The sequence below is a fragment of the Balaenoptera ricei genome, chromosome 2, assembly GCF_028023285.1.
Source record: "Balaenoptera ricei isolate mBalRic1 chromosome 2, mBalRic1.hap2, whole genome shotgun sequence".
Lineage (NCBI taxonomy): Eukaryota > Metazoa > Chordata > Mammalia > Artiodactyla > Balaenopteridae > Balaenoptera > Balaenoptera ricei.
Window position 1 is genome coordinate 102,358,933 of NC_082640.1, and position 24,871 is coordinate 102,383,803.

General features: G+C 38.5%; 2 protein-coding genes across 5 annotated transcripts; one reads left to right on the top strand and one right to left on the bottom strand.

Annotated features, from left to right (window-relative positions):
• Window positions 1–7,710: 7,710 nt before the first annotated feature.
• On the bottom strand, window positions 7,711–18,042 carry HAUS2 (HAUS augmin like complex subunit 2). 2 transcript variants are annotated; one of them, XM_059913514.1, is made up of 6 exons: window positions 17,590–18,041; window positions 13,807–13,899; window positions 13,384–13,453; window positions 12,273–12,405; window positions 10,510–10,618; window positions 7,711–9,800 (listed from the first exon to the last, which is right to left on the bottom strand). In XM_059913514.1, the coding sequence occupies exons 1-6, from the start codon at window positions 17,680–17,682 to the stop codon at window positions 9,636–9,638; spliced, it is 663 nt and encodes a 220-aa protein (XP_059769497.1). In that variant the 5' UTR covers window positions 17,683–18,041; the 3' UTR covers window positions 7,711–9,635. The 2 variants fall into 2 exon arrangements, with proteins under 2 accessions (XP_059769497.1, XP_059769498.1); XM_059913515.1 differs by lacking the exon at window positions 13,807–13,899 and having other exon boundaries at window positions 17,590–18,042.
• LRRC57 (leucine rich repeat containing 57) lies at window positions 17,760–24,583 on the top strand. 3 transcript variants are annotated; one of them, XM_059913511.1, is made up of 6 exons: window positions 17,760–17,852; window positions 18,086–18,191; window positions 18,297–18,435; window positions 19,094–19,362; window positions 21,473–21,658; window positions 22,091–24,583. In XM_059913511.1, the coding sequence occupies exons 2-6, from the start codon at window positions 18,108–18,110 to the stop codon at window positions 22,130–22,132; spliced, it is 720 nt and encodes a 239-aa protein (XP_059769494.1). In that variant the 5' UTR covers window positions 17,760–17,852; window positions 18,086–18,107; the 3' UTR covers window positions 22,133–24,583. The 3 variants fall into 3 exon arrangements, with proteins under 3 accessions (XP_059769494.1, XP_059769493.1, XP_059769492.1); XM_059913510.1 differs by having other exon boundaries at window positions 17,762–17,845; XM_059913509.1 differs by having other exon boundaries at window positions 17,769–17,996.
• Window positions 24,584–24,871: the final 288 nt, after the last annotated feature.

The window sequence follows — 24,871 nt, forward strand, 5'->3', positions numbered from 1 at the left end:
CAAGAAAACAAGAGAGAGGACTCAAATAAATAAATTCAGAAATGAAAGAGGAGACATTACTGATACTACAGAAATACAAAGGATCATAAGAGATTGCTATGAACAATTATATGCCAACAAATTTGACAACCTAGAAGAAATGGATAAATTTCTAGAAACACACAACCTATCAAAACTGAATTATGAAGAAATAGAAAATCTGAACAGACTGATTACCAGTAAGGAGACTAAATCAATAATCAAAAACCTCCCAACAAACAAAAGTCCAGGACCAGACAGCTTCCCTGGTGAATTCTATCAAACATTCAAAAAAGAATGAATACCAATCCTTCTCAAATTCTTCCAAAAAATAAGAGGGAACACTCCCAAGCTCATTTTACAAGGTCAGCATTACCCTGAGGACACCACTAGAAAAGAATATTACAGACCAAATTCCTGATTAACATAGATGCAAAAATTTTCAACAAAATAGTAGCAAGCCTCTTTCCACAATACATTAAGAGGATCATACACCATGATCACATGAGATTTATTCCAGTAATGCAAAGATGTTTCAACATCTTCAAATCAATCAATGTGACACACCACATTAACAAAAGGAAGGATAAAAATCATATGATTATCTCAATAGATGCAGGAAATCATGTGACAAAATTCAACGAACTTTCATGATGAAAACTCTCAACAAATTAGGTATAGAATGAATATGCCTCAACATAATAAAGGCCATTTATGACAAGCCCACAGCTAACATCATAATCATACTCAAAGGTGAAAAGCTGAAAGCTTTTCCTCTAAGATCAGGAACAAGACAAGGATGCCCACTCTCACCACTTTTATTCAACATAGTATTGGAAGTCCTAACCAGAGCAATTAGGCAAGAAAAAGAAATAAAAGGCATCCAAATTGGAAAGGAAGAAGTAAAACTGTCACTAATTGCAGATGACATGATATTATATGTAGAAAACCCTAAAGACTCCACCAAAAAAACCTCTTAGAACTCATAAAAGAATTCACTAAAGTTGCAGGATACAAAATCTTGCATTTCTATACACAAATAACAAACTATTAGAAAGACAATTTTTTTTAAAAATCCCCTTTACAATTGCATCAAAAAGAATAAAATACCTAGGAATAAATTTAACCAAGGATGTGAAAGACCTACACACTGAATACTACATTAATAAAAGAAATTGAAGAAGACAAATAAATGGAAAAATTTTCCATACTCATGGATTGGAAGACTTAATGTTGTTAAAATAACTGTACTACCCAAAGCAATCCACAGATTCAATGCACTCCCTATCAAAATTCCAAAGGCATTTTCACAAAAATAGAAAAAAATTTTCTAAAATTTGTATGGAATCACAAAAGACCCTGAATAGTCAAAGAAATCTTGAGAACAACAAAGTTGGAGACATCATACTCCCTGATTTCAAGCTATATTACAAGGCTATAGTAATCAAAACAGTATGGTATTGGCATAAAAACAGACACATAGATCAACAGAACAGAATAGAGAATATATGACAACAGAGCCAAGAATATACAATGGTAAAAGGACAGTCTCTTCAATAAATGGTGTTGGGAAAACTGGGTGGCCACATGCAAAAGAATGAAACTGGACCATTATCTTATACCATACACAAAAGTTAACTCAAAAAGACATGAACATAAGACCTGAAATCATAAAACCCCTAATAACATAGGCGTTAAGCTGCTTGACCTGAGTCTTTTTTTTTTTAATAAATTTATTTTTTATTTATTTATTTTTGGCCTTGTTGGGTCTTTGTTGCTGCGCGCGGGCTTTCTCTAGTTGCGGCAAGCGGAGGCTACTCTTCATTGCTGTGCGCAGGCTTCTCATTGAGGTGGCTTCTCTTGTTGCGGAGCACAGGATCTAGGAGCACGGGCTTCAGTAGTTGTGGCATGTGGGCTCAGTAATTGTGGCTCGCAGGCTCTAGAGTGCAGGCTCCGTAGTTGTAGCGCACGGGTTTTGTTGCTCCGCAGCATGTGAGATCTTCCCAGACGAGGGCTCGAACCCTTATCCCCTATCTTGGCAGGCAGATTCTTAACCACTGCGCCACCAGGGAAGTCCTTGACCTAAGTCTTGGTGATGATTTTTTAAATCTGATGCTGAAATCAAAAACAACAAAAGGAAAAATAAACAAGTGGGACTACATCAAACTAAAAAAGCTTTTGCACAGCTAAGGAAACCATCAAAGAAGTGAAAAAGCAACCTACAGAATGGGAGAAAATATTTGCAAATCATGTATCTGATAAGGGGTTAATATCCAAAATATATAAAAAACTCATACAACTCAATAGACCAAAAAAAAACCCCCAAAAAACAAAAAAAAACAAATTCAATTAAAAAGTGGACTTTTTAAATTAAAAATGAATAGACATTTTCCTTAAGAAGACATACAAGTGGCTGACAGGTACATGACAGATGGCCAACAGGTACATGAAAAGATGCTCAGCATCACCATCCTCAGGGAAATACAAATCAAAGCCACAATGAGATTATCACCTCACACCTGTTAGAATAGCTATTATAAAAAAAGCAAGCTACAAGTGTTTGCAAGGATGTGAAGAAAAGGGAACCGTTGTGCATTATTGCTAGCATTGTAAATAGGTGCAACCACTATAGAAAACAGTATGGAGGTTCCTCAAAAATTAAAAATAGAACTACCATAGGATCCAGCAATTCCACTTCTGGATATTTATCCAAAGAAAACAAAACCACTAACTTGAAAAGGTATATGCACCACCATGTTCATTGCACCATTATTTACAATAGCCAAGATATGGAAACAACCTAAGTGTCCATTGATGGATGAATGGATAAACAAGATATGTTACACACACACACACACACACACACACACACACACACACACAGTGGAATATTACTCAGTAGTAAAAAAAAGAATGAAATCCTGCCATTTGCAACAACATGGATGGACCTCAAGGGCATTATGCTAAGTAAAATAAAACAGAAAGACAAATACTCTATGATCTCACTTGTGTGTGAAATATAAAACAAAAACAAACAAAAAAATCAAGCTCAAAATTAAGAAAATAAATAAATAAAAATTTAAACTTAAAAAAAAGAAAGAAAAAACATCAAGCTCATAGGTACAGAGAACAGATTGGTGGTTGCCAGAGGTGAGAGGTGGGGGGTGGGAGAAATTGGTGAAGGTGGTCAAAAGGTGCAAACTTCCAGTTATAAAATAGTCAAGTCGGGACTTCCCTGGTGGTCCAGTGGTAAAGAATCTGCCTTACAATGCAGGGGATGCAGGTTCAATCCCTGGTCAGGGAACAAAGATCCCACATACTACAGGGCAACTAAGCCCGCACGCCACAACTACTGAGCTCGTGCACCTCAACTAGAGAGACTGTGTGCCACAAACTACAGAGCCCACGTGCTCTGGAGCCTGCGTGCCACAACTAGAGAAGAGAAAACCCACACGCCACAACTAGAGAGAAGTCCGCGTGCCGCAACGAAAGATCCCACACGCCTCGACAAAGATCCTGTGTGCCGCAACTAAGACCCAATGCAGCCAAAAATAAATAAAATAATATAAATAAATATTTTTAAAAAATAAATAAATAAAATAAATCATGGGGATGTACTGTACAGCATAATGTGGTTCCTTTTAGTATGAATTGCTTTTCAGAGACTATAATCTTGGTGCTTGTTGCTATTGTGTTTGTCATTGATTTAAGGCCTTTTTTCCATTTGGATAGTTTTATTTATTTATTTATTTATAAATTGAAGTATAGTTGCTGTATACATACTTTTAATTCAAATTCAGGACCACAGAGTTTTTAGTCTCATTGAAACCTTACATCTATAAATACTGTCTCCCAATAGAGAACAGACTTGTGGTTGCCAAGGGGGAGGAGGGGATGGAGAGGGAGGGACTGGGAGTTTGGGGTTAGTAGATGCAAACTATTACATATAGAATGGACAAACAACAAGGTCCTACTCTATAGCACAGGAAACTATATCCAATCTCCTGGGATAAACCATAATAGAAAAGAATATAAAATATTCTTTTCTATTATGTATATATAAAACATATATGTGTATATCTGAGTCATTTTGCTGTACAGCAGAAATTAGTACAACACTGTAAATCAACTATACTTCAATAAAATCAAAAAGTTTCAAAAAAAGAGTATAAATACTGTCTTCCATAACATATACTGCTACCCTAACTACGTCAACATAATTAGTCATTTGCTTTATCCCACGGTATACTCACAGTCTCTGAATAATAATGATAATAATAATAATACCGTCAATAAGAAGAGTACTGAAAACAGTTTATTTTTTTGGAGTTTTTTTGTTCATAGGGAATATCTCACTAGGAATATTCAGTCAAATTTACTGAATTTTAGTCATTTGAAATAATTCCTCTCAGTTTGATTAGGCCACCAACTTGATATATAGTCAAATGTTTCATTTTTCTATCAATGTTAGGAATCCTTTAATTTTGTTTTATAATTATATATTTACCTGGTTCCAAAGTCAAATTTACAAAATGAAATCTATTCAGAAGTTTAGCTTCTTACCCTGTTCCCTCTACCCTGTTGCCTCTCTCCCCCATAGGTAACCATGCTTTTTAGTTTTATATATATATATATATATATATATTTTTTTTTTAATCTCCCCCCTTTCTTACATAAGCAGTAACATATCATACATACAATTCTGACTTTGTTTTTTTTGTTTGTTTTTTTGGTCGCACCCCGCAGCTTGTGGAATCTTAGTTCCCCGACCAGGGATTGAACCCAGGCCACAGCAGTGAAAGCGCCGAGTCTTAACCACTGACAGCCAGGGAATTCCTGATTCTGACTTTGTTTTATACTTTACAGTGGATCCTGTAGATCACTCCTTGTCAGTAAATAGAGATATACCTCATTCCCTTTTACAACTGCATAGTGCTCTACAATGTGGATGTCCTAGTTTATATTATCAGTCCCTTATTAACGGCAAATTTGGTTGTTTCCAGTCTTTTGCTATCAGAAATATTCCTGGTGTGAATAGCCATGTGCATACATCTTTTCTTATTTTTGCCAGTATATCTTTGCAATAGTTCCTATAAATAGAATTGCGGAGTCCAAAAGGAAATGCTTATGCAATTAAGCTAAATATTCCCCAGTTCTCCTCTGTAGGGGCCATATGACTGATCTTTGCATTCCCATCAGCAATGCTAAGCATTCCTGTATTTCCACAGCCTCATCAACAGAGTATCTCGACAAACTTTTGAATTTATGCCAATCAGATAGGTGAGAAATGATAACTCAGAAGTTTTAATCTGAATTTCCTCTGTTGTAAGTGAAGTTACACTGTTCTGTGCTTTAACCAAGCTAGCTCTCTCCCTCTTGACTTCTTAGAGTGACCTCACCATGATTTACATGGTAAAATTTCAGGGAATCCAGAAAGGTCTCTTTAACTAAGTTCCACCATATCCAACTCATATTTTTGGAACTTATTGCCTGAAGGAATAAAAGGAATAGCTTAGAAAGGGAGTTACCAAAGCCATCTTTGTTTCGGTTATAACTAATAACAGCAATGACTTTCAATTATTGTGTACTAGGAACTGATTGTTTTTTATGCATTATCTCATTTAATTTTCCCAAGAATCCATGAAGTAGGTACTGTTTTCATCTCATTTAGAGATGAGGAAAGTGAGACTGATATTAAATAAGTTAGAAAGAACATAGGGCTAGTAAATGGTGGAACTTGTATTCAAAACCAGGTATAATTCTAAAGCCTTTGCTATTACTCTCCATATTGTAGTAGCTAAAGACAAGCCCTGTCTCTAAATCTCCTGAACTTGGGGGTGGAGATGGAGAGAGGAATATAAGATTAAGATGAGCTTGGGGAGAAAAGGCAGTTCAGATTACTGATATCCTATTCCATGATTCCCACCTACCATCAGGTATTCTACGGAAAGCCTTCCATCCAGCAAAGTTTTTCAAGTAAATCTTCATTGACCAAGGCAAATTTTGATGTCCCACAAAAGCTAAGACTCAGAAAAGAAAATGTAAGTTACAGAAAATTTTATTAGCATCTACTGATCAAAAATAAGTATATGGGACTTCCCTGGTGGTCCAGTGGTAAAGAATCCGCCTTCCAAGGGAGGGGATACGGGTTTGATCCCTTGTCGGGGAACTAAGATCCCACATGCCGCAGGGCAACTGAGCCTGCGTGCCACAACTACTGAGCCTGCACGCCTCAAATAGAGAGCCCGTGTGCCGCAAACTACAGAGCCCACGCGCCACAACTAGCGAAGAGAAAAAAACCCGCATCCCACAACTAGAGAGAGGACTGCGCGCCGCAACGAAAGATCCCGTATGCCTCAGCAAAGATCCCAAGTGCCACAACTAAGACCTGACGCGGCCAAAAAAAAAAAAAAAAAAGCATATGTTGCCCTCTAGAGGTAAATTGATTTTTGATAAGGAAGCATATTCAGAGTTTGTGTAGGGTCTCCTTGAAAATGTCATCTCACCACAACCTTCAGGAAATGAATGACTTTTCACTTTTACTAGCCTTCCATATTAAGAAAATAAAGTGATTCAAAGTCTCAAGTAAGATATTTGACTCCTATTTTTTTACCCTAAATTCTGGTAGAGCAACATCAGAGGTCTATAGTCTCCCAGGAAAAGTTCATAAACTGCTAATGGGACTCCTGCTCCTACCACATCCTAATGTAAATTTTTCCTACAATCATTTATGAGGTATTTCCAAAAGGAGAAGAGAAAATATAACTTGGAAATGGTGAAAAAGGAAAAAGAAAAGGCAAAATTAAAAGAACTCTAGAACGCGATCTGCTTATCTTGAACTATACTAATTTAAAGTAAACTCAATTACATGAGTAGATTCCCCAAATTGTAGAATAAATCTCTTACATAAATTCATTTTACATCTCAGGAAATTCCACAATACATTGATTAGTTTTATTAATATATCAACTCTATATTTTGCATGTCAAGAAACCCTTTGGGTTTTCCTATTCCTCAGACTATTTTCCTAACTTTATGGAGGTTTGAGAGGATAACAGGGGTCAGGCTGGCAGAGTCACAGATCAGAGCAAGGAGTAAAATAAGAAAAATGCTGGAAAAACCAGGTAGCATCTCAATTCCTTCAGAATAGTCTGCATAAAGTGGCATCATTATTATGTTGGAAGTGAATTCACAAATCTCACACAACTTCTGGTGTTAAATAGAAAGACATTCAGTTATTTTTGTTTGTTTTTATTATCCACATATCTAGAAGCTGAAGGAAAAAAAACCTGATGCACACTTATTGACTCTAGCACAGACTAAATTAGCTTTTCTCTTTGTAGACCTCAGTCTCAACTTACCTCAAGCTTTTGTGAATCAGATAACCTGTATGCTTACACTTTAACTGTGTATGTTAAAGAATCTGTCCTTTTAATCATATAGGATTCAGACAAGAGCCACAAAATTTTAGTTAAAAATCACAGGTTTATTTTTTTATTTTGAAAAAGACATAAAAGTCAAAAAAGCAAAAATAAAACCCAGAACAACCAGGTATATCAATAATTGTGACATATGTGATGTAATATATATATATATATATATATATATATATATATATACACACACACACACATATATATGTATATATATACATACATATACTCATATATATATGTATGACAATACATGAAGAAGCTTAGTAAGATGTTTGAAACCAAGGCTGGGCTTGAACAGATTTCTAATGAAATACAACTAAAAGTTTTGCTTAAAGAGTCTAGGCAATGTTCAAGAAATTATGACCACTCTTCTATATCCCATTTGCAAAGGTCAGCAAAATAGGCTTCAAGACATGTTTTTTTTAGCAGGGTAGTTTTGGGTAATGATCCTGTTTCCTTATGAACAACTACTTAACTCATCCACTATGTTGAGGTCTTCTTGCCTTTAAGAGTGTGATGAATACAAGGATGAGTGAACTCCAGTGATACAGAGAATAGGACAGTATAAAAATATTGAAGCATCCATTTAAAGCAGAAGAGGGGACTTCCCTGGTGGTCCAGCGGTAAAGAATCCACCTTCCAGTGCAGGGGACACAGGTTTGATCCCTGGTTGGGGAACTAGGATCCCACATGGCGCAGGGCAACTGAGCCTGCGCGCCACAACTACTGAGCCCTCGTGCCTCAACGAGAGAGCCCGTGTGCCGCAAACTCCAGAGCCCATGTGCTCTGGAGCCCGCGCGCCACAACTAGAGAGAAAACCCGCACACCACAACTAGAGAGAAGCCCGCGGGCCGCAACAAAGAGCCTGGGCGCTGCAACGAAGATCCCGCATGCCACAACTAAGACTCGACGCAGCCAAAAATAAAATAAATAAATAAATAAAATAAAATTTAAAAAATTAAAAAAAAAAAAGCAAATGAGAACCCCAAGTCTGAAAATAAGCCAAGGGTAGTTGTACTACTGATATAAATGAAAGCATCCGGAGACTTACTGTTAGTATACCACTCCCTTTTACATGCATAATAATCTCAGGTAAAATATCTGAGCAATTTGTAAGGTAAAACTTCTATAAGTTTTACAATAATGTGCCTTTTTCTTTGCTTTGCTCTACTTTTCTTCTTTGCCTATTTCTAAGGCTGCCAGTGAACACCCTCTGGAATTGCTTAGTGTGTCGGGTCCCCAAGACCCCCCTCCCCACCTCCTGGGTTTGATGATATGCTTGGAGGAGTCATAGGATTCAGCATATGACTGTACTCATGGCTATGATTTACTACAGCAAAAGCATACAAAGCAAAAGAGCAAAGGGAAAGGTGTATGGGGCAAAGTCCGGGGGAAACCAGGCACAATCTTCCAGAGTCCCTGCCAGTGGAGTCCCACAGGATGTGCTTAATTCCCCCAGCAACTGAGTTGTGACATGTGTGAAATGTTGTCTACCACAAAACCTCATTAAAGATGCAGTGCCAGGGTTATTATTGCGGGCTAGTCACATAGGTACCTTCTGCCTAGCACATACCAAAATTCTAGACTCCCAGGAAGAAAGCTGGTGTTCAGCACAAACCACACTCTACAAACGCCTTAGTCACAGCGAGCAACTCTTATCAGTGAGAGTGGAGGGAATCCTAGAAATCTAAGTTCCCAGATGCCAGCCAAGGACCAACCTTACAAGCAAGCCTTTCAAAGGATAGCGGTCAGGTCTGCTATTTTGCTCTTTTTTGCATACTTAGTGACAATCTCACAGGAATAAGCAACATACTTTCAGATTCAAGACTCTTCTAACTCAGAAACAGCATTTTAAAAAAAACAACATAATAAAGTCTGCTGCCTAAGATATAGTTAATGTACTCACGTTAATTATCATAGTTATATTTGAGTTCTATTGAAAAGTGGAATGAAAATACATGAAAAACAAAGGAAAATTCAGTTTTGTCTTAATGAACTTGGAATCTTGGTATTTCAATATAAAGAGGGCTCTTTCAGTATTGCTAGTGGCAAAGTCTATAAATACCCATGTTATAATTGACTAGAAATGGACTTCACATGACTACATATAATTAAACAAAAATAAAAAGTTGATAATTACTTTGCATTAATAGTTTGAACATTAACTTTAGAAGTAAAAGGTTAAGGAGGCACTGTAACATCACATTTATGAAGAAAATTTTCTTCAGCTAATATTCTGGGGATACAAGAGGAAATCTCCTTCTGTTGTTCTCGCCACTTGAGTATATTCTCTGCCAGTTCTGCTGTCTCAGCCACCAAAATATCCATCTCTGCTAAAGCTGTGCTCTATAACATTTGAAAGAAGGGGAAAACAGGAGAGAAATCATGTGTCATTAATACAACATTACTATATCATAAATAATTATGACACCAAAAGTTGACAACTGAGCACTACCTGTGCTCTCTAATTTTCATGGCTTTCCTCACATCGCTGCTTTTGGCTGAACTACTCTTTCTGATGCACATCCAGTTTTCACTGATTCTTCAAGATGGAGCTTGCTACTAACTCCTATTTAAAACTTTATTCAAGTATTCTTACTTCCTATCCTCTTCCGAATCTCCCTAAAGTGAAAGTAATCACCCCCTTCTCTGTGCTTAAAAGATAGCATCTTCTTTATAATTCTCTGCTGCACTCATTGTGCAAATACAATACTATAAAGTAGAGAGTATCTTATACTTTCTCTCACCAAACCTTGAGAATTTGAGGGCAGGGATTGGTCATATCTGTTTATCTCTCATGATACCTATAGAATAGTCCCTTGTACAATGAAGATAACACATATTTATTAAATATTGGAATAAAACAATGTAAGATGACTTCTAAATAAAGAAAAGGCATCTTGATTAAAAAAAAGTAATTTGCTCATAATATTAGCCAACAAAAAAAGTTAAACAAGGAGATCACACATTTGAGATTCTAGTATAAAAGAACTAAAGATAGCTAAAAGCAATGTGAAAGGAGTTAAGGTACTTAAATGTTATTGGTAATACTCACCATTTTCTTTAGATTTTCATCTAAATGAGGGATATTTCTAATTATTTCAAGATGATCTTCTAATCGCTCAATGAAAGTTACCGCCAACTCCAGCAAATGCACCATGTATCTGAAGGAGGGAGAAAAAAAGTCAACTCTTTTTTTTTTTAGTTCAGGTATTTTGTGTTCTCTTTTTTCCCTTTAATTAGGACTTTTAATATGAAATTAAGAGAATTACAATCCACCCAATGAGCCGTTAATAACCTTTCTGCATTCATGGAAATATCAGTGACAAAAAAGGTCCTTCTCTTTCACTTTAGACAGGAATTAACTTTTCATCCAAACACAAAAACAGAAAGAGACAACACTAATCATATCTGTAACCCAATCTAATGTTAGACGAACATCAATGTTAATAATTTTCTCATATAAGTAAAAAATTGGGACTTCGGTGCAGTGGTTAAGAATCCGCCTGCCAGTGCAGGGGACACGGGTTCGATCCCTGGTCCGGGAAGATCCCACATGCCACAGAGCAACTAAGCCTGTGGGCCACAAACTACTGAGGCTGCGTGGCACAACTACTGAAGCCTGAGCGCCTAGAGCCCATGCTCTGCAACAAGAGAAGCCACCGCAATGAGAAGCCCACGCACCACAACGAAGAGTAGCCCCTGCTCACTGCAACTTGAGAAAGCCTGTGCGCAGCAACGAAGACCCAAGGCAGTCAAAAATAAAATTCTAAAAAATTTAAAAAAATAAATAAATTTTAAAAAAAGAGTGAAGAACTTAAAAAAAAAAAATTTCTCTAGATAAAACCTCATTCCATTTCAATCTACTCATTCTTTGTGAAGGGTGAAGACAATAAGGATAAATGTACTTCACTGAAATAGCCTACACATGAAACTACTTTGAATCTTTGTATTTGCAAAATGCCTTAAAATTATTACTCAGTTCTTCTGATATATATAATGTATAATATACACATTAATGATATTTAACTACATTGAATAGATACTGAGTATGTCCACAAGAATGGGATTTGTATATTTATTATTTTACTGCAAGATAAAAGATCTGATACTTAGAGGAAATATTGATTTGCTCAGGGTCAGTTAGTGAGGCACTGGTGGAGAAAGTTAGCAATCAGATCCCCAGATGACTGCTTTTTAATGTTATTGTTATTTATTATTAATAATAACCTACACCTTCAATTTGATACTTGCCATACTCCTATGAGAAAGAGAGCAATAGAAAGCATCCCCATTCTACGGATTGGGAAACTAAGGCAAAAACTTAAATCATTTGCCTAAGGCTTTGAGGCATATAAACAGAAGAGGTGAGATCAGAACTGTTATTTTTCTCCTTTTAGTTGACATTGTTTTCATCTGTCCCTGCTTAAACTCCCCCAACAGAATTTTTATATAGTGGCAACATCAATGCAACAATAAATTTACATCACAGAAAGCTGTCTATAGATAATAAAAATGATTTTTATCCACCTTACTATTACTATATGTTATGGATCTAATTTCTTTCATTAAAGTCATTATTTATAATTCCTAAGACACAACGGGCAAAAGGAATGTCTTTCTCTTCACCATTGCTATAATTCTTTAAAAGTAAAGGATTTTCTTTCTGGTTTAATGTATCAGCATTAATAATAATGTTAATAGATACGATCACTCATATACTGTTTAATGAATTATGCTATGAAATAACTACTAGTCTAAACAAAAACTACCCTCAGGGAACATGTGTGACTGTTAACGTCTACTTTTTAGTCTAACCTGTGATAAACAGCTTCAATAGGCAAGTTTTCTTGGCACATGGGTTTCAACAGTCTTTGCCTGAGGGACCGCTTTTCTTTTAGCACTGCTTCCAAATGATTATTCATGCTTTGAAGAGTATGACACTTCTGAGCTACACAAACCAGAAACAGTAATTATAGTTAGCAACAGGACAAGTTTTGAAGTCACTAATACTATCAATGGTCAAAAAGTAATCCCACCATTTCTCTCCTAAATATCTCCCCTTTGCTGTCTTTAATACCAATACCAGTTTCATTTTCAACTATTTTCTCTTACTTTTCCTACTGACAACCCAATCTAGTGCTAAATTCTTTGTGTTTCCCAATTCTCCTAGTTCAGTTTTTATAGCCAGAGCCATATTCTTCACATAAAGTGTCTGTCTCTAATATTCTATATGAGCATTAAAAAACAAACATTTGTCTTATAAGCTACTTTTATTTCAATATTTTCCCCAGAATTCAGTTAATGGCTGTCAATTGCCTCTTTTAAATTTTTATTTAGAAAAAATTTCAGACTTAAAAGTTTCAAGAATAGCTCATTGATTGAACTCCCATATACATTTCACCTAGACTCACCAACTAACATTTGGCTACGTTTTCTTTTTTTCCCCTTCTTCTCTACACGCCCATACGTATATTTTTGCTAACCAATTTGAGAGTAAGTTGCAGATGTCATGACCTTTTACTCCTAAAACTTCAGCATGTATTTCCCAAAATAGGAACATTCTCTTATATAACTATACTACAAGTATCAAATTCAGATAATTTAACATTAGTACAATACTACCAATATTTAATACAGCCTATATTTAAACATCACCAAATATCTCAATAATGTCATTTATATCAAAAAAATTTTTTTCTAATCAAATATTCAATCCATGACTATACTGTGCTTTAGCTGTCATGTCCCTTTAGGATCCTTTCATCTGGAAAGTTCTTCAGCTTTTGTCTTTTAAGCTCTACTGACTTTGTTAGCTTTGGGGCAATACCTGGAAAAATTATCATAATTTTATAGCCTAGTGCTTATTTAAAGTAATCCAAGAAAAAGTTGAAATTCCAATGATTACTCATTTAACTAAACCACTTACCCAAAAAGGAAGGATGGACAACATCTGCTGCATCTTTTTCTAGTCTTAGGAGTTCAATTTCCAGGTTTTTCTACATTAGAAACAAAAAAACACTTAGCTCATGCAGAAAGTAGCCTGAAGTAAAGGCTTTGATAAAAATGGACAGTCTTTAAGTTAGGAATATTTAAGGGGACCAAGAGGATGATTTGTTATGAGAGCCCAGGGATTTACTGAATCTTTTCATTTTGGTGTTCAAGCCCTGTGGCTGCTACTGCTACTACTCCTAACTATTACTATGACCATTACTACTACTAACTACTGCAAAGAAAAGCCTATATGACTATGTGCTAGACACTGTTCTGCGTGCAAGAGGATTACTGTTGGAGCCAGTTAAGATTTTTTTCCATACTAGAGGTAGAAAGTAAAAACTCCAACATAATTTACCTGGTAGATTTCAGCTTGAATATCTGTGATCTGCTGTAGTCTGGAGAAGTTCACAAAGCAAGAAGTTGATTTCTTAGATATATTTAACATCTCCTATTGGTAAGTGAACAGAGAAAGCAGCAATATGTCAGAGTTTTTGTGTGTGTTGGAATAGCATGCCCACGTGTCTAAAATATGAGGATATACCATGTCCAACGCTGCCCCTGAAAAATGAAATACAGAGTAGGACAGTGCAATGTATATTTCCTGTTTTTTAAAACCTCAACCATCACAAATCTTTTGCCCAAATATTAATATTTTAAAAATAAGAAAAACAAAGAAGAAAATCACTTTGTACTATTTCTTAAGGCATCATGCACAATAGACTGGCATTGCTGATAGCTTACCAAAGAATTCTAAAGTTGAAATTGTTGGAGAATCACTTCTACACAAATGACCTAGTCTCTCAGACCTTCCTGGGGCTAAAATTAAACACTTCCTGGGCTATGGAATCATTCACCTGATTCACTAAATGACCTCTATTGGTTACAAGTCATTCATACTGTCTCTTTCCGCATTCTCCTTCTCTTAGATAAAGGAATGTTTTGTCCAGGCATAATTATTCCTTGAAAAAGCCTACCCCCCATCTCCTTTTTATCCTTTCATTCTATATTATACTGCTTTCTTAAACTGCAGGTTATCTCAGAATAAGAATATTATCTTGTTCATCCCTTGGCTTCATCCATAATTTTTTCTATCCTCTTTTTCTTTTCTAGAATGTTAGCACAGGAAAGAACTTCAGATATCATATAGGCCAGGGATTGGGAAGCTACAGCCTATGAACTAAATGCACCCATTGCCTGTTTTTGTATAGCTTAAGGGCTAAGAATGGTTTTTATATTTCTTAATTGTTGGAGAAAAAAAATCAAAAGAAAAACATTCTGTGACACATGAAAATTATATGAAATTCAAATTTCAGGGTCCAGAAATAAAGTTTTATTGAAATTCAACTTTGCTCATTCATTTACTTATTATCTCATGTTGTTTTCATACTACAACAGCCTAGTTGCAACCCTATGGACCTAAAAGCCTCAAATACTTATTCTCTGGCCCTTCATAGCAAACGTTTGCTGACTGATGATAATCAATTTTATAACATTTATTGAGTTAGGCAATAGAAGATTCAAGGATGAATGAAACAAGCTCTCTGCCCTTAACAAGCTCATGATGGATGGAAAGGAAAAGGTATTCCAGACAGAAAGAACTAAACATTATAAATGCTCAGTAACTGGGACTTCCCTGGTGGTCCAGTGGGTAAGACTTCGTGCTCCCAATGCAGGGGGCCTGAGTTTGATCCCTGGTCAGGGAACTAGATCCTGCATGCATGCCACAACTAAGAGTTTGCATGCCTCAACTAAAGATCCCGTGCGCTGCAACTAAGACCCAGGGGAGCCTAAATAAATAAATATTAAAAAAAAAAGAACAAAGCTGAAACAAACTATATTTTCTATAAGAGTTGTATCATATCACATCACAATTTTAAGCATCACTCAATTTTTAATTCACATGGGAGGATGTGCACTAAAGGGATGGACTGTTTAAAGGGATCATATAATACATCATTTTGAAAGAATCAATGATAAATCCTTGTAATAAAAATAGGTTTTTTGGGCTTCCCTGGTGGCGCAGTGGTTGAGAATCTGCCTGCCAATGCAGGGCACACGGGTTCGAGCCCTGGCCTGGGAAGATCCCACATGCCGCAGAGCAACTAGTCCCGTGAGCCACAACTACTGAGCCTGCGCGTCTGGAGCCTGTGCTCCGCAACAAGAGAGGCCATGATAGTGAGAGGCCCGCGCACCGCGATGAAGAGTGGCCCCCGCTCGCCGCAACTAGAGAAAGCCCTCGTACAGAAACGAAGACCCAACACAGCCATAAATAAATAAATAAAATAAAAAATAATTTTAAAAAATAGGTTTTTTATATAAAATTATGCTACAAATCTTCAAAGTTTCCTCACTGGGCCTAGCTGTGCAGTAAGATTATAAGAAGGTCTTTTTAAAAAACATTTATTTACTTATTTATTTATTTATGGCTGCGTTGGGTCTTTGTTGCTGTGCGCGGGCTTTCTCTAGTTGTGGCGAGCAGAGGCTACTCTTCGTTGGGGTGTGCGGGCTTCTCATTGCTCTGGCTTCTCTTGTTGCAGAGCACGGGCTTTAGGCGCATGGGCTTCAAGTAGTTGTGGCACCTGGGCTCAGTAGTTGTGGCGCATGGGCTTAGTTGCTCCGTGGCATGTGGGATCTTCCCAGACCAGGGATCGAACCCGTGTCCCCTGCATTGGCAGGCGGATTCTTAATCACTGCACCACCAGGGAAGTCCCTATAAGAAGGTCTTAAGGAGCTATGGATTGGCAAAACAGGTATCTGTCTAATTAGTGTTACTTGAAGGACACTACGAAGATCCTCCCAAAGACAACCCCCAGCCCAATTCTCAGTCCCAAATGTCTTATAGTATGAATTTACCAAATTACTTTGTTACAGAACTGGACAATACAGGTGAGAGCACTAGGCAATCTGGTAGCAAGAAAACACAGGAGAGAAGTGAGGAAGGTGAGAACTGGGGAGTGCTGTGGTTGTTTTGCCTATTTTCCAACGCATTCATTCCTACCCCTCGTTTCCCCCAAAATCCATTAGGTCTGGCTACTAGGTCTTCAAGTAATCTAGAAAAGTCCTTCAACAGACGTTTAAACTCTTTCAAGATAGTGTTACAGTATCTATCATCTATCACAGTTCATTTTAGAGATGATATAATGTGTCAGAAAAGGGAGAGCTCTGGGATCTAACTCTACTTCACTAGTTGAGTGGCCCTGGACACGTTTCTTGGTCTCCTCAGGTCCTAGTTTCTGCATCTTAAAATTACTGTAAGTAGGTAGTAGAATTCTCTAATGACTCTTCTAGGTATAAAAAGTTGTCTATTTTTCATAAATCTTTCATCATGTGCATAGTGCTAATCTCTGTAGATGGTTTTACCTTTTCTATTTTTCTCAGTTGCCTTTTTAGTGAAATTCCTCAACTTCCTCATTATCTCAAAATTTCTTTCCCTTCTCTCAACCCCACTTTTCCCATTCCCTTGTCACATCTGCCATTTCTATTCCATCATTCCCTCACATCTTCAATTTCTCCCTCTGTTGGCTTGTTCCCTTTGGCCTATGAACATGCTCTTCCCGCCGAACCTAAAACTACCACTCCTTGGGCTAATCTCCCTCTTCTCTCCTTCTCAAAATTAATCCCTTCCTCCAAACATGTTCCAAGGTCTCTCGGGTCTTCTTCACCAATGCTTTTTTGTTCCCCCCCGGCCTTTAAAGATGCGTGCTTCCCTTGGCGCTCTCCTGTACCCGGCGCCTCCCGTAATGCTTCAATATTTCACACAAACGAGCGTTCTTTGGGAACGTATGTTTTAACTACCTACCCGTTATTTCCCAACCCCGCCACCGATTACAATCTAGAGGCGGTATCACTGGATGAAAAAAGGCGGGTAACACTAGTCTTTATTACCGCCCAAGAACTGACCTGGGATAACTCGCCTGCCAGACACTTGAAACACCATCTCCTTAGAGCCCCGCTTTTGCAGAACCCACCGCCGACCAGTCACTTCTGCTGCCTACAAAGAGCTCCATCGGCCCCGACTCTAGAACAGCCCCCAGCCAGCACCCTCCCACCCACTCCCGCAGCCAGCACCACCATCTCACGGCCATCTTCTGTCGCCACCGTGGGCACCCCCTTAATGACGCCATCGCCCCCCACGCACCTGAGTAACCAACCCCGAAGCTACGAAATGGTCCAGCAGTAGCCCCGCAGCGTTTGGCTCGGATGCCGGGTCCCAGGGGTTCGCCGCAGCCATGGCTGGGAGTCACCTTTCCGGGTGGCGCGGAGAGTGAGCCGAACGCACCGCGCGGCTCGATGACGTCACAGGCCGTTTCCGCCCCGGCGGAAGCCTGGGGAGCGCATCCCAGGCGAGCGCGGGTCCCGGGTCTTCCCCTGCGGAGCCGGCTGTGAGCTGAGGGGTAGGAGGCGAGTTCGGGGATCCCTGATCCTCTGTAGGCTCCTAGCGGCGTCTAGCCTTGGAACAGCTGCAAAAGCGGCGGGGCCTGGTGTTCTTCCCTTTCTTCCTTGCCACTCTTGAGCTGGCCCCCAAGATCCAGGGATCGGCAGGAGGTGACAGCTGGAGCTTGAGACTTAGCCGGGAGGCCGACGGGGTGGCTGGGTGCCGGACCGAGTGGTGACAGCTCTCCTCCTTCCCGCAGAGACCTGAGCCTTGGCGCTAGGATGGGAAACAGCGCCCTCCGCGCTCATGTGGAAACCGCGCAGAAAACTGGTGTCTTTCAGCTTAAGGACCGTGGGCTGACCGAGGTGAGACTGGGAGGGATCCGACCAAGGGAATTGAAAGGGAGAGGGACGGCGGGCGGTGAAGTTAATAGGTAAGGGATTCTCCGCGCTGAGAGCCCCTTTCTTCAGTTCCCCTCAGAGTTGCAGAAGCTGACAAGCAATCTCAGGACCATCGACTTGTCCAACAACAAGATCGAGAGTCTACCGCCTATGATTATAGGGAAGTTCACTCTGCTGAAGAGCCTGTCCTTGAACAACAACAAACTGAGTATGGCTTTTGCGCCTGGGAATTTTGCTAGTTATCAGCTGTTAAGAAGGGTGGTTTTTCTCTTGGAATAGAGTGTGGAGTATGATTATAATGTTATTAAACTGGTTTTCAAATAAATGTATCAGAATCTTAAAAAAAAAAGGTTTTTTTCTTACAAGCTGATTTTTGTTGTTATGAAACTGTTCAGGAGCTCAAGATGCAGAAGAATGTCAGAGTCCTTGAAGCTTTCTATCTCTTGTAATTACATCTATAAGCCTCCTCTCCTGGTGTAATGATTGGTAGGAGGTTAATTTGGACTTCAAAGGGACCATCTTTGGGGTGTAATGTAAACAGAGCTAATTTTGCTGCTAATTTGGAAGGGCGGATGGGATGGAAAGGAGAGGGCCTTCCAAATCCCACAAAATTGCTGTGGGATTGTGCAGTGGCCCCTTCACAAAAGGAGCCTATTATACACATAATGCTTTCCTGAATTTTGATGGCACCCTCACCTTCTGAAGACTATGTTGGTAAAAATGCAATATTTAAAAATGGCACAACCTGTGAAATGCCTATGTATATTAACAAGAGGCATAACAGACTGCCATATAGTTTTAATAAACTCCATCAAAGGTGTTTTTCAGCTGTATTGGATTCAGGTTTTTAAATTTTTCTTTGCCAGCTGTCCTTCCTGATGAGTTATGCAATCTGAAGAAACTAGAGACACTAAGCCTAAACAACAATCAGTTGAGAGAGCTGCCATCTACTTTTGGGCAACTATCTGCCCTTAAGACCCTGAGCCTCTCTGGGAACCAGCTGAGAGCACTACCACCCCAACTTTGTAACCTACGGCACCTGGATGTAGTGGATCTCTCCAAGAACCAAATTCGGAGCATACCTGACACAGTGCGGGAGCTGCAGGTCATCGAACTCAACCTCAACCAGAACCAGGTCTAGAGCTTAAGCGTTTATTTCTACAGCATGTATGTGGGTTTACGGTCTCCTGAATAAACAATTGTTCTCTAAACTGTAATCATGGAGAGGGGTATCAGAGGCTAGAAGAAAGGTATATTCTATGGGCTGGACTAATTTCAAAGCCCAAAGTGCCATGAAGTTAGTTGAGACACTGGGTGTGTTTGTTGTGTAGGTGTTTTTTGGAGGGTAGTATGGGTAACAGGGTGAGGTAATTTCAAAAGTTAAACCTCTGTCTCACAAACCTTGAGTTCTTCAGATCATCCTCAAATATACCTCTAATCATCTAGCAAGGAGCTATGTCAAGAAGATAGAGTGGAAAAGAGGCTTAAACTCATGTTCTCAGAGTTGGACATCAGAGTTCATTCAGTTGTCCTTTTGCTGACATCTTTGTCAAGTGTGTGTCCTGCTTTTGCGGAAAAACCATCAGTGATAGGATTTTTGGAGTTTGTTGGACAGCTTTAATTGCAGTGTTTGAAATTTATTTCCATAACTTCAGAAACTCTTTGGTTAACATGTATCTGACTGGAGAAACAATCTTTGGTCTAGACATAAGGCACAAATGATGAAACACTGATCGTAGTGAGACTGGGTAGTCTTTAGTTTTTCTAGTGCCTATGCTTCTAGATCTGCAGAGTCCATTACAGTAGCCACTAGCCACATGGCCATTAAAATTCATTTAAATTAGACTTAAAAATTCAGTTCCTCGGTTGCACTAGCCATATTTCAAGTATGGCTCAATACAGCTACTAGGCTACCATATCGGACAGCACAGATATTGAACATTCCACTAGTTGCAATAAGTTTTATTGGACAAAACTGTTCTAGATTGTCCTGACCTTACGTTATGATGAAATTCAGTCAGTCTTGGACGAGATTGGCTTTATCTTTTCCTTAAAGTGGATATTCTTGTACGTACTTGAGCTTTTTGGAAAAAAATTCTGAATATTTGGGGAAAAATATTGGAAAAAACTTGTTAAGCAAATTGAGCACTTGCTCCACATTCATCTATGCTGCCTTAAATCAATGGTTCTCAGGTTTTAGTGTGCATCAGAATAACCCGGAGAGCTGGGTAAGAGATCACTGGGCTCCACACTCATTGTTTCTGATTTTGTAGGTCTGGGGTAGGGTCTGAGAATTTGCAGTTTTTTTGTTTTTTTTTTTGAATTTGCAGTTTTAACAAGGTCCCAGGTGATGGTCTGAGATGATACCAGGCATAGTAAATATAACTAGGTGGCTTGGAGCATTTAAAGGGCAGAAGAGCTGAATGAATCAAAGATAACTGCTTGGTATTGAGCTCAAGAGCCTAAAAGAAGAGTGGTGCTATTGGGAATGGGCATGCTGAGTGGGTTATGATGGTGAAACATCCAATGTGTTTTACTAAAAATCAGAGACATAGGAGTGGAATAGAGGTGAGCAGAAATGAATGTAGATAGATAGCTTAACAGAAGTGATAGCTTTAAGAATGAATGAGCTTTCTAGGAGAAAGTTTAGAAAGATTGAATATTAAGTATTAGGGACTGCTGCTTGAAAAATGTCCATACGAACAAGAAGGGAAGCCAAAAATCAGGAATAATTCAAAAGATAGGAAGAAAAACACAGCACTTAGGTACAAGAAGTGGGAGTTTCAAGGAAGGGATAGATAGCACAGTCAAATGCAACAGGCAATGAGGGCAACGAATCCTTGACTTTGGCAGTAAAGTGGCTGGCATCTATTTACACATAAAAGATTGGCAGTAAATGTACCAAAATGTTTACAGTGATGGATTTCAGGTAACTCTTTTCTCTAAACTCGTATGATCCTCAAATTTTCTATAATGAACAGTGCTTTTATTATCAGAAAAATGTTTCCAAAAAGCCACTGGTGACCTTCAAAAAAGATTTGTTTTTTTTCCCCCACAAAAGTGGAGTAGTAACAGAAGCTGGATAACACAAGAGGCTTCTGGAATGAGTGGGTAGTGAGAAAATGGAGGTGGTAGAAGAAAGAACTAGGACAAATAGTCAAGTAAAGATTTTTAATTTAGTAAAAAATAATCATTACAGTGCTTATTACTTTTTCCCATTATCCCTTTTTTAACTTGTTCAATAGATAGCTCAGATCTCAGTGAAGATATCTTGCTGTCCTCGCCTTAAAGTTCTTCGTTTGGAGGAGAATTGTCTTGAGCTCAGTATGCTTCCACAGAGCATCCTCAGTGATTCCCAGATCTGTCTGCTTGCTGTAGAAGGCAACCTTTTTGAAATAAAGAAACTTCGAGAACTGGAAGGCTACGATAAGGTATGTATTAGTGTACTTCTGAATTTCTAGTCACTGCTCCAGAGAAGAGAAAGGTGAAGTAACTCACACAAGCGTTACTAGGTACAGGACGTATGTATAATCCGTTTATGTCAATAAGGATTTCTTCTCCATTTTGGAGGTGGGTTCTGAGAATCAGCCAAATGGTGTTGTGCCAAGATGAGATTTTTCTCTAGACAGCTTGTTGTAAAGCATCTTTTTCTTTTGATAGGTGTCCTATTAAGATATAAAGAAAAAAAAAAAACACCCCACAAAACCATGTGCTTTAAATTTGCATCTAGAATAGGTAGATTTTGTAGGAAATGAAGGGCCATAAAAACCTAAAGGAAAAAAAAATCATAAAATCCTAAATAACCAATAAGTTAGTTATTTGCTCAGGGCAAAATAACACATGTATTCTTTGATGATTTTCAGTACATGGAGAGGTTCACAGCCACCAAGAAGAAGTTTGCATGATGTTCTCCAGGAGCATGTGAACCATACAGGACACTGACTTGGAACCTGTTGCAATCCGGCTGAATGAAAGGCTCCTGTTGTTGTCAAGGATATCTGCAGTGAGGAGGTGATATTCCAGGAGGTTATATTTCACTCAATGATCTTTTTCCTTTCCAGGGCTCATCTCAAATAAGCTAAAGGGAATCAAACACAGGAAGAGTCCTCCATTTTGTGTCATGGATAGGGCAAAGGACAATGTTGATCTTCAAAACCATCATTTGTTTGGCTTTGAGAAACCCAGTAGCTAGGTTTGCTATGTATACAGTGAGGGGATGCTGCCTGGTACCAGAATAGCTCCACACAACAGCTTGAAATTTCATGTGTCTCAATGTGCGAGCTTTCAGAAAATCAGTTGCCATTCCACCCTGTGTTAACACTTCATATTTTTATGAAATTCAAATAATTCATGAGAGCCTCATGAGAGGCTGCTATGGTTAATCTAAGGATTTATGATTTTACTCCAGTCCATTAGTTCAATTGCAATGTTTATACTTGGAATTTAGGATGTACATAAAGGTATGACTCTTGATTAAAAGTGTACTTTGTGGGCTTCCCTGGTGGCGCAGTGGTTGAGAATCTGCCTGCTAATGCAGGGGACACGGGTTCGAGCCCTGGTCTGGGAAGATCCCACATGCCACGGAGCAGCTGGGCCCGTGAGCCACAACTACTGAGCCTGCGCGTCTGGAGCCTGTGCCCCGCAACGGGAGGGGCCGCGATAGTGAAAGGCCCGCGCACCGCGATGAAGAGCGGTCCCCGCACCGCGATGAAGAGTGGCCCCCACTTGCCGTAACTAGAGAAAGCCCTCGCACGAACCGAAGACCCAACACAGCGAAAAATAAATAAATAAATAAATAAAGTAGCTATTAAAAAAAAAAAAAAAAAAAAAAAGAGTAATAAAAAAAAAAAAAAAAAAGTGTACTTTGTGAGAGAAGCAACAACACAACACTGAGAGGTGTTCCCAAGGCTGCAGTAGCAATTTTTTTTTTTACTATTGCAGGTGCCTTATTGATAGAGGGCTCTGAAGAGCTAAAACTGTATGCAAGACTTGTAAGATACAAGGGTTTTAATAATCAAGATTTTCCTGAAGCTTTGTTAGAAACAGTCTCTTATTTCTGGTCATCTTTTTGTATTTACAACTCTAATAATCAAATTACCTATCAAAAAACTACTGTTAGGGTATTTTACAACAACTTATGTTTATCAAATTTATTCTCTGAATGAGAGAATATACTAAATAAAGATTTAATGACTATGGCTGGAAGAAAGGTTAATCCTTTAAAGTAAGACAGGGGAACTTTAACCTGTAAATGGCCCTTTGTTTGAAAGTAAACTGATAAGGAAGAAATGTTTTATGTTCTTGTTCAGGTTGCAAGAGTACTGAAATGCCTTCATGTGACTGATAAATATTTTTGTGGTACTGGAAACCATGCTTATTAAGACAAACTGAAGCTATAAAAGTAGATTATTTCAGACTGTTACTGGCATGAACATTTAGAAAGCTACAACTCTGCGTTTTCTGATGTTTTGTCTTAGCCAAGGGGCTGTTATTTACCATGTATTGTTAGTTCTCATTTTGCAAACCTAGTTTAACCATTAAGTCAAGAGATCACAAGAGCCTAGTGTTTATATGAGGAAAGTCTCTCTGACCTTAAATCTGGTCTAGGGGTTCTCTTTTTCCTATGTTATTCTCTGTTTCTCAGCTGGGGAGGGATGGGGGTGCCAGTTTACATTACCAATTGAGTTTTGTTTTTTATAAACTTTAATGCTTAATCTTATTGATCTACTGAACATTTCTCTATTTTATCAGTACTTATCTAATAAATCAGAACTTATAAATTAAATAACTTAAATGTCCCAAGACATTTAATTATTAATGGGAGTTTTAAAAATCCCTACCCTTATGAGAATCCCCTTATGATGGCTAACTTTCACAACTTGGACCCAGCCTTATTTCCAGATACCCTCTCTTCACTCTCATTCACTTGCCCAGTCTTAGCAGGTTATTCTGCTCCTTAAACCCACAGTGCAATGTCTCTCTCCTTTAACTGCCTTTACATTGTTTGCTTAGTCAGGAATGCCCTCTTACCAACATGCTCCTTTTCTATGTCTAAGCCCCTTCCTGAGACGTCTAAGCCGAATTAACTGCTCCATCTGTTACGGCAGCATTTCTCACATTCTATATTCATCTGCCTCTTGCTAGACTGAGCTACTTGAGGGCAGGGATTAAGTAAAGTAATATGCCCAAAGATATAGTACACAAGTATTTAGACTTAAATATGAGCTAATAAAGTAGGTTGACTTGAGGTCTGGAGACTGAGATTCTAGTGGCCACCAGCTGTAAATCACCTACCTTCTTTTAGAGCTTGGTTAGAAGTCAGTGTAGTATACTGAGTAAGAACATAGGCCTTGGAGTCAGAAAGATCCTGATTTGAATCCAAAGTCCATCATTTACTAGCTTTATTTGAGCAACTTACTCTCATCCATAATATGGGGAACACCTCCTACCTCTCATGTATGTTATGAGGATTTGGTGAAAAGATACAGAAAAGCATTTAGAATAGTGCCTATGACAGAGTAAGCACTCAATAAATGGTGCTATTTATTTCACCTGTAAAACATTAAAATAGAATTTAGCAAGTTGTACAGAAATGGAAGGCTTGGAGCAAACACTACATTAGGATGAAAAACAAATGAGTAGAG